This window comes from Saccopteryx bilineata, chromosome 3 (assembly GCF_036850765.1).
Source record: "Saccopteryx bilineata isolate mSacBil1 chromosome 3, mSacBil1_pri_phased_curated, whole genome shotgun sequence".
In the NCBI taxonomy this organism is placed as follows: Eukaryota; Metazoa; Chordata; class Mammalia; order Chiroptera; family Emballonuridae; genus Saccopteryx; species Saccopteryx bilineata.
In genome coordinates, this window is record NC_089492.1 from 254830785 (window position 1) to 254840351 (window position 9567).

General features: G+C 57.4%; 1 protein-coding gene across 4 annotated transcripts; it reads left to right on the forward strand.

Annotated features, from left to right (window-relative positions):
- The first annotated feature begins 352 nt into the window (after positions 1 to 352).
- Positions 353 to 7423, forward strand: PDZK1IP1 (PDZK1 interacting protein 1). Of its 4 annotated transcripts, none has more exons than XM_066269269.1 (5): positions 353 to 462; positions 1125 to 1296; positions 3697 to 3805; positions 6039 to 6134; positions 7013 to 7423. In XM_066269269.1, the coding sequence occupies exons 2-5, from the start codon at positions 1233 to 1235 to the stop codon at positions 7083 to 7085; spliced, it is 342 nt and encodes a 113-aa protein (XP_066125366.1). In that variant the 5' UTR covers positions 353 to 462; positions 1125 to 1232; the 3' UTR covers positions 7086 to 7423. The 4 variants fall into 4 exon arrangements, with proteins under 4 accessions (XP_066125366.1, XP_066125368.1, XP_066125367.1 ...); XM_066269271.1 differs by lacking the exon at positions 353 to 462 and adding an exon at positions 476 to 639; XM_066269270.1 differs by lacking the exon at positions 353 to 462 and adding an exon at positions 476 to 634.
- Positions 7424 to 9567: the final 2144 nt, after the last annotated feature.

Genomic DNA, 9567 nt, shown 5'->3' on the forward strand with positions numbered 1-9567 from the left:
GAGAGGTTTCTGGCTCATGCCATGGCCTCTGGGAACTCTCCACCTCTGAAGCTTTGCCCCAGTCTGCTGGCTCTTCTTTCTTGTTGCCTATAGAGCTGGACTCTCAGCATCTGGCTTCCAGCACTGCTGGGGAGTGGGACAGGAAGACCCAGCAGAACCCTTGGCCCCAGGTCTCCACAGGTACTTGAGTTATTCTCAGTTCCTGAGTTGGAAGGCCTGATAGACTCCACGTGATCCTAGGGGTTGAAAGCCCAGGAGTTCAGGGCCGGAGATTAGAGCTTGCCACCTGAGGGTGTCTTTCCTTTGCCCCCCACAGCAGGGCTGTGTTCCGCTGTTTCCCTGTGAGGGATGGAGGTGGGTCAGAGGTATGTGCAGAGACTTCTGGCCAAGCCCACATCTTGTCCCAGGGAAGCCCCACCCAGATTCCAGGAACCACATCTGGGGCCAAGAAAAAGAGCTGAGGTGAGCCAGTCAGCTGGGCTGGGAGGGGAGGCTGGGGACCGGGGACCTTAGGCTCTCTATCATGACCCCCATGGGAGAGTGTGGATTTAGAGAGCTACTGAGCTGAGTCGGGGTTAGAGGGACAGAAGCCAGGACTGTGTCCCAGGACTGGGTCTTGGCTGAGTAAAGACAGGTGAGGTGAGAGCAGGAAATAGGCCGGGCTCTACGGGAGGGGGAGTGGGCAGCTTTGACCTTTTCCTGGTCTCTGGGGTTTCCCCACTCTCCCTAAACCAGTCAGCAAATTTCTTAATACTACTGTCTGCCTTCCAAGAGGCCCTACCCGCTGGGCTCATTCAAGGCAGGAGCAACAATGTGTCACTGCTTTTCCCAGAGCCCAACTCCCCCACCTCCAAGAAGGGGAAGCTGATGTAAAAACCCTGGGAAGGCCTGGGGCTTGGAGCTGAGGCCTCCACTCTCCCCACTCTCCACGTCATCCTGGCCTGCAGACCCACTTCCTTAGTCAGCCTCTGAAAGGTGACCTCAAATGCCAGCTCCAGTGGGCTGGGCACGGGCCAGGGAGGCCAGGCCTGGCAGCTCATTACCATGGGAGGGAGGGTAGTTTCTCTCCACCTTCTCTCCTCCTTCCTCCTTGGCCCTCTTCCTTACCAGCTCGTCTCCTCCAGGGCCAGACCGAGCTCTCTCTGGTCTCAGCACACACCAGCAGCCCCGCTGCTGCTCCGGGATCCCAGGCACCAGCAGCCGGAGGGAAGGCCCTGGAGCTGCCTGCAGCCATGTCAGCCCTCAGCCTGGTCATGCTGGGCCTGCTTGCGGCAGTGCCGCCCGCCAGCTGTCAAGGTTAGCACAGGGCTGGGTCTGCAAGGTGGCTGTGGTGCAGAGTGCTGGGCTGGGTGCTGGCAACGCAGGTGTGGAGGGGGGTGTCTCTGGCCTCTGTCACCACCCTTGACACCTGTAGTATGAAGGGATGAGTGGGGGCTGGGCTCATGGAGAAAACTCCAAAGGCAGATACCTTGAAACCAGGCTTCTGCCTGTGACTTGTTTTCCAGGAGTGAGAAATGCAGGCAACAGGGGAAATGTTGGGTCTAGGGTTGGAGAGATGAGTTGAGACCCAAGCTCTCGGAGCAGGAGTTTCCTTAGAGATAGCTGGGTCCGAGAACGGCGGTCAGGGGCTGTAATGAGGGTGAGGGTGAGGCCTGAGCCACTTGTTCCAGGGGAGGAGCAGAGCCATCACTGGTGTGCCCAGGGCTTTGGCCTAAGCCCTTGTTTCACTTTCTTGGGCTTTGGTAGGGGACAGCACCCCTACCAGTGTGGCCCCCACTATGTACCTGAACTCTTTGTCTAGCTCTGCCTGTGTCTTGCTGTGTAGCCTTGAGTGAATCACTGCCCTTCTCAGAGACTCAGGTTTCCTCATCCATAAGATGAAGACAATAAACTGCCCTGCCTACCTCCCAGGGTGGCTGCCACCACCTCAGAGGTGTGACAGGGCTTGGCCCCGGGCAAGGGCAGGTGGAAAGCACCACGCCCTGAGATCAGGTGCCTGCCCTGCACTGCCAGGCCACCTCTGAGGCCACAGTCTGGGGACTCTGCAGGTGGGATTTGGGTCCAAAGGGGACTGACAAGGGTACTTCCAGAACACCACTCCTTTGCAAGTGTCCTGAGCTCTCAGGCAATCTGCTTCAACTCTGTCTCTTGGAAGCCTTCTTGCAAACTGAAGATCAGAGGGGTTGAATAACTTGTGTGGGTCACACAGCAGAGCAGTAGGGACAGGGCTCAGACGATCTCTCTATTACCCCAAGCTTTCCCCCTTATTCTGTGTCTCAACCCGGAACCCCATGGAGGAGGAGCAGGGACTGCAGTCCCTGGTGCATCTGGAGGGAGTTGGCTGCAGAGTTTGGAGGAAGCAGGAGAGGCCTCCCAGGGTGTGAGTCAAATTCCCAATCCTTGAGCAACAACTAACCTGAAGAAACAGTGGGTCTAAAACCATTGTTTCTTGGGAAAACAATGAGTCTAAAACATAGCTTTTCGGCAAGTATGGAACTAGGGTAACCACACTGTGAATCTTCTGTCACCGAAGGAGAGAAGCAAGGTCTGACCTAGCCAGAGACCAGAGAGTTCCGAGACCTCTTCCCAATACCGGCCAGGCTCAGAGCGAGCTCAGAGGAGAGGAGAGGCAAGGCTTTCACTACAGCAAGAGAGCTCTTGAGTGAGAGTGAAGAAGAATGAGGTTTTTGATGCTTGGCTTGGTCCCCTGAAAACACAGTGTGGCACTAGGATGCAGGTGTTTTGGCTTGGAGGCAGGACCCCTCTGCAGCCTCCCGCTAGCTTCTGTCCCCTCCTGATGCCTCTGTGGCTGCTGTGTGCATGTCCTCTGTGGGGCTCAGGATCATGGAGCACAGTGATGCCCAGAGAGATAAGAGCCTTTTGGGGCTGCCAGTGGCTGAGAGCGGAGACTTCTGGGAAACCTGAAAGTTAGAGGTGGTGTCAAGGGTTACACTTAACCCTAAGGGTTAAAAGGCAGAAACAGTGAATGGATGGGGGCTTGACCTGGCTTAGCCTCCTAGGAACCTAGCTGGAGAAGCTGGAAGGGGCCGGGTGTTGAAGCTTCCTTCCTGGCCCCCATGACCCAGAGGGGAGCCTCTCTGTCTTGCCTTCCAAAGACGTCCTGTCCCACCTTTCTATCTGGGCACCTTGGCACCCACAGCTGAGCAGTCAGGCCTGTCTCTCATTCCCACGCCCTACCCAGCACCAGAGAACCCTCTTGTTACAGAACAGGATCTTCCAGATGCCAGCACAGTCCCATGAGCTCTGGGCTGCCCCGGCTTGCTGGCAGCCCGGGAGGAAGGGAGCCGCCCCCGGCCGGCCGGGCTTAGGCTAGCTGTCCAGGGCTCTGCTCTCTGGTCTCTGGTGGCCCCGTATGTGACCCATAATTGGGGGAGGGAAGGGGAGGGTTCTGGGCTCTGTGGATCTCAGACCCAGGTTTCTGAGGCCTGTTTCCTCCTCAGCTCCTCATTCCTTCCTCCAAACATCTATCCTTTTCTTAAGCTCAGTGGAGGTGAGATGGGTCCTCCTTCCCACCCTTGCCACCCCAGCATGGCTCCTCTGGTCCTGGTAGCTGGCTGATGGCCTCTAGCACAGGCCCCAGCCCTTGGGGTGGGAGGCCCTCCTTCCCTTGCTGGGCACTTGCAGGCCCTCTGAGGCTCAGACTACTGTAGCACCCCCTCCCTCCCCTCTTCCCAGGCCTGGGGAAGCTGCAGCCCTGGATGCAGGGCCTCATCGCTGTGGCCGTGTTCCTGGTCCTCGTTGCGATTGCCTTTGCTGTCAACCACTTCTGGTGCAAAGAAGAGCCGTGAGTGCTTCCTGGGGACCTCGGGGACTGGGCCATCCCAGGCAGGGTGGCCCCAGGACCATGGCTGCTGCTCCAGCAGCAGTGAGAAGGGCTTGAGAAACCCTGAGCCCAGTCCATTTACTGTACGGAACGGACACTGAGTCCTGGCATCTTGGGGGACTAGAGTGCCAGCTTACTGGCTCTCAGACCGGCCTGTGATGGCCCCACAGCTCCAGTGCTCCTCACTGTGCGGCCGGGGAAATGCTTTCTTTGGAGTCTCAATATTTCTGTCTGTATAGTTGGGACAGCTGCCCGGCCTGTGATGGGGCTGTGAAAATCGCTGGAAAGAAAGGTTCTATCCTCTTTGGGGTCAGCTGCTGTGCCACACGCGGGGGTACAGAGGGGCAGTAGATCAGACAGCCCCTGCACTCACAGCTCCCAGACTGGCAGGGAAGGCAGATATGGAAGCAGCCGGCTTGGGACAAGTGCTGATGCTGAGGGAGTTCAGGGTGCAGTGTGGACCTGACCTGTCTGGGGAGTGAGGGTGGCCAAAGAGGGTGGCCACTGCACCTTTATCCCAAAGCCTGAAGAGTGAGGAGGAAGCAGTCTCAGGACAGTGTGGCATAGGAGGGGACTGCATGTGGCATAGGACGGGGACTGCAGTGTGGCATAGGAGGGGACTGCATGTGGCATAGGAGGGGACTGCAGTGTGGCATAGGACGGGGACTGCAGTGTGGCATAGGACGGGGACTGCAGTGTGGCATAGGACGGGGACTGCAGTATGGCATAGGAGGGGACTGCAGTGTGGCATAGGAGGGTACTGCAGTGTGGCATAGGATGGGGACTGCAGTGTGGCATAGGATGGGGACTGCAGTGTGGCACAGGAGGGGACTGTAGTGTGGCATAGGAGGGCACTGCAGTGTGGCATAGGACGGGGACTGCAGTGTGGCATAGGAGGGGAAGAGTACCCCTGGGGTCTTGAGTTAGGGGCAGGGCCCCGAGGTAGAGGGGAGTGGGCTGACCCATTCTGCACTTACCAACCCTGGGGCAGGGCCGCAACTGGCCTCAGCTCTCACACAAGTGGCTTGGTGCCTTCCTGCCATGCGTGCAGTAACCCTGCGTGTGCCCAGGAGCATCTGATGGTTGGTGGACCTGGAGCTCCTGAGGGACCAGGAGCATCTGATGGTTGATGAGAGGGATGGAGAGGCCCAAGAAGAGCTGGTGAGGAAGGCAGGGCCCTGGCAAAAGAGACCCTGGTACACCAATGCCCCAGACCGAACCGTGGGCTTTCTCCTCTCCGGGCAGAAATCTAGTGAAAGTTTGTAAACGGGTTGGATGAGGTGTGCCTGACCAGAACCACTCTGGCTGCCCGAGGTGGGCATGCGGGGAAGGGGCCATGCTGCAGGCGAGGAGAGTGAGGCAGAGGCTGAGCAATAGGTCAGGAGAGAGTCTGGATGGTGGAGGTGACAACGGGATGCAGAAGGGACAGGTCTGAGCTGCCTGGAGTCCAGCCCCTGGGAATTGTGGGAGAGGGACAGCAGGAGGCAAGAGGCAGGAAAGACAGGGAAACACTCAGACTTCTGGGAACCACTTCCTGAGACACAGAACATGAAAGCAGATCGGGGACAACTGCAGAGTTTATTTTGGGACCTAGTAAGTCTCAGGAGCCTGTGGGATGTCCAGGGCTAGAGGAGCCGTGGTAAGGCTCCCTGTGACCCTTGTGAAAGCAGTTTCTGGGGAAATGGGGGCAGAGGCCACACTTAGTTAATTTAAAGGTTTAAACTTAAATAAGAGTCCAGGAGCTTTTCTCTGGAAGCACTTCCTTTCTCCTCTGAGCCCAGCTCTGTCTTCAGTGGATGGTGGCCACCTGCTCCCTCTGCCCAGGGAAAGCCCTGTGGAAATCTGGGGAAGACCCCGAGTCCTACTGCATCCACTCTGGGGCCTGAGCTGAGGCCAGAAGAACAGCAGAGGGAAGCTGGGCAGTAGCTTCGGGTAGATCTTTGGCTAATCTTGCAGTGGAACCTGAGGCCCCACTGTGGAGCAGGGAGAAAGGCGTGAGGGTCCGTGGAGTAGGGCCAAATTCAGGGGCTGACAGGGGCCCTACAGGAGTGAGGGACTTCTGTTAAAGGGCAGCAGTCTCTGCCCTTGGACTTGTGAGAACCAGAGCCCAGACAGGACCTTACTGGACACGTGGAGGAAGGGGAACAAAAGCAGAGGGGATCCAGAGAGCCCTACTAACGAATCCTGTCCCTAGGGAGCCTGCAAACATGGCCGTGACCATTGGAAACAAGGCAGATGGGATCCTGGTAGGAACGGAAGGAAAGTACTCCTCAGTGGTGGCCAGCTTCAGGTGAGGTGCTCCAGGGGCCCATGGGGCCTCAGGACCAGGGGCTTCTGATGGGGGAGAGGGAGGTGAAGAATGGGGACTCATGTGGTGAGCGAGGGGGGCTTGATGAGGACTGCAGGGCTCCATGCGAACATGCCTTGGTTTAGAGCAGGGGTCCCCAAACTACGGCCCCGTGGGCCGCATGCGGCCCCCTGAGGCCATTTATCCGGCCCCCACCGCACTTCCAGAAGGGGCACCTCTTTCATTGGTGGTCAGTGAGAGGAGCATAGTTCCCATAGAAATACTGGTCAATTTGTTGATTTAAATTTACTTGTTCTTTATTTTAAATATTGTATTTGTTCCTGTTTTGTTTTTTTACTTTAAAATAAGATATGTGCAGTGTGCATAGGGATTTGTTCATAGTTTTTTTTTAATAGTCTGGCCCTCCAACGGTCTGAGGGACAGTGAACTGGCCCCCTGTGTAAAAAGTTTGGGGACCCCTGGTTTAGAGAAAGGGCCCAGGAAGAGGGTGGGGACTTGGTGGGGACAGGGGCTCAGTGGGTGGACTGGGACTCAGGGAGGAGTGCGGTGGGGAAAAGGGGCTCTGAAGGGTGAGTGGGAGGGCTCAGTGTGTGGAGAGAGCTCAGTGGGGAGATGGCCTCAGTGTGGGAGGCTCAGCAGTGCCTGTGTGAAGGGGCTCAGTGGACGAGGAAGGTGGGGTTCAGGGAGGTGGTGCTGAGAGACCTCCAGTCTCAGGTGCACAAGACCAGATGTGGTCAGGGGAACCCCCCTTCTGGGACTGAAATGTTTATTCTGAAAGATACTGTGCTCACATGTGCAGGATGGGGCAGGGAGAAGGGGATGGAATAGAAAGTGTAATGACCCCTGTCATTCTCTTTCAGGTCCAGTGAGCATGAGAATGCCTATGAGAATGTCCTCGAGGAGGAGGGCAAGGTTCGGAGCACCCCTATGTGACTCCTGCATGTGATTGGCCCCCAACTCTGATCCTGGGCACCTGTAATCAACACCACTCCTCTGAGCGGGAATCTACAGTAACAGGCCAACTCCTTCAACTCCGCACCTCCCTACCCTCCCGCGAATTGTCCCAGCCAGTGTCGGAATTCAGACTGTGTCTAGGTTGGGGCTTGGCTGTGGCTCTGGGATCTCCAGGGGGGCTCCCGCTCAACTCAATTCTGGGGGCCCTTCTGAGGGAGCCAGTCAGCTCAGCCCCTCCCACCCTGCCTCACATTTCCTCCCTTCACTGTGGAAATGGCCCTTATTTCTGTGAAATAAAGACTTTTTGTACTTCTGAGGCTGAGGCTCACAGGGTTCAGAAATAGCCCCTCAGGCCCCCAGACATCCCTTATCTTGTTTCTGTTTCATGACAATCACCTTCCAAAGCTGCAGTCATGGCGGCTTTGGAGGATTAGCCAGGAAGCCCTCTCTGGGAGGGCCCATGGGGCCAGGGAGCTCACCTGCTCTTCCCTTATTCCAGGCAGCACCAACCCCTCCCCCTCACCTCCATACTTCCAGGCACTGAGGTGGGTTGCTTCTCTTTCATCCATTCAGCTCCACCCCCCTCCCCATAACCTCTCCAGGTGGGCTTTGGGCATAGGCAGCACCAGGAAAGAGTCTTGGGCTAAGACTTAATAAACCCAGATTTGAGTCCCATTCCTCCATCCACCTGCTGCATGACTTTGGGAGAGTCACTGCTTTCTCTGAACTCAGCTTCCCCTCTGGCAGGTTTGGCCAGTCTTGCCACAGAACCAGAGTAGAATCATCTTCACTGATGCCACTGACTCCCAGTCCTGGCTGGAGTGGAGTCAGGGTCCCAGTGGGAATGAAGCAGGAAGGAGAGGACAGAGGAGTCATGACAGCCACTGGCTGACCCTGGAGACCCCTCACCTCTGGACTGTCATTCTTACGGGGGCAGCCTCTGTCACTCTGTCTGGGGTGATGACCTGAGTCAGACTCACCAGGGAGGGCCCCCAGATACAGGGGAGTGGGGCTGGAGGGTAGGAGGCTGTTCACCTTGTCCCCAGGACCTCCCTGTGTCACCTGTTCCAACCTGTCACAGTCCCCTCACTTCACCATCACAGCCATTCCTCTTCTGCTCTAAGGCTTCACTCGGTAGCCCTGGGGGAGACTCATCTGAAATCTGAATTATCCCTTCTCTCCTCACTGGGGTCCAGTTTATAGCCCGCAGCATGTGAAGAGCCCTGAGCAGAGGGATGGCAGGGCCTTTGCCCGGGCCTACCCTTGCCCTGCTGTGTGAATTTGGGGCAAGTCTCCGCTCGTCTATGAGCTTCGGCTCAGTGAATTGTGGCTGTAGCACTTGTGATTCTCACTCTAGGTTTTTGCTCACGTGGCGACTGAGATGATTTTCAAGATGATTTCACTCATGTTCAAAGTATCATGAACAGAAATACTGCTTGCTCATTGGGTTTCAAGGAGCCATCACATGGGCTGATGCCTTCTTACCACATCTGCTAGCTTAAAGCCTGTGTATTCCTTTAATCTTGGCCCAGCCAAGGTTCCTCTTCCTCTAGGAAGTCTTCTTTGATTAGATCAGAGGGCAGGGCTAGGGGACCAGCCAGTCCAGCCTCCTGGTTACTGAAGGAGAGATGGAGGTTCCTAGAGGGCTGCAGCTAAGGCACCAATACCCCGTTTCTTCTCTCCAGCCCTGGTCCAGCCCTCTTGGCTGCGTGGATCTGACTCTCCTTGGATGAAGCTACATTCCCTCACTCTGCTGCCCCCAAGTTGTCCCTGGTGGGTGGGGTGGGTTGGAGTCTGGCTCCACACCTGTTTGAGCCCAAAGGCAGAGCCACCATCCCTGTTTCCCTGCAGTGAGTGAAGCCAGCCCTTTGCACCTGTGAAGTTACCTGTGAAGTTTACGAGGTGGGATGGCAGGCAGGAACCGGCCCTGGTTCCTGGGGCAGGTCCCCTAGTACTCGGCCTGGGTCTCTTCAGCCCCCCCCCCCCCCCCCCCATGCTGGCAGGACCAGCATGGTGGGAACTCTGGGGGTCCTTGCAGGTGCTGCGCTGGCACTGACCCTCCTCCCCCCTACCCCTGTTCCTGCCCTGACAGGGGGCAGAGAGCATGGAGCTGCGGCCCCGGAGCCGCCGGAGACCCCGGTCCTTATCGCTAGTTCCCACCTGCCCGCTTGGCCAGATGAGGGAGGGAAAGGAGGCTGGGCCGGGGCCAGGACGGCGCTTAATGACCCTCCGGAGGCCTAATCTCAGACTGGCAGCCGCTGAGTGGCTCAGGCTTGCTCCTGGAGGAGGCTGATAAGGCACCAGCTGGGCCCCCCACCATCTATCGGGGCTGCACAGCCAGTCCCCAGGGGGCGACGCTCACGGGGCCCGGGGACTAGAGCCTCTGGGCTGGGGCGGGGCGGGAGGTGTGCTCTCCGCCCCTGGCCCTCGGGGAGGAGATTCTGAGTTCTTGGAGTGACAG

Coding starts and splice junctions, on each gene's coding strand:
- PDZK1IP1 (XM_066269269.1), top strand. CDS start 1,233: ATGTCAGCCCTCAGCCTGGTCATGCTGGGCCTGCTTGCGGCAGTGCCG. Junction 3,806..6,038: donor TTCTGGTGCAAAGAAGAGCC/GTGAGTGCTTCC, acceptor TCCTGTCCCTAG/GGAGCCTGCAAACATGGCCG. Junction 6,135..7,012: donor TCAGTGGTGGCCAGCTTCAG/GTGAGGTGCTCC, acceptor ATTCTCTTTCAG/GTCCAGTGAGCATGAGAATG.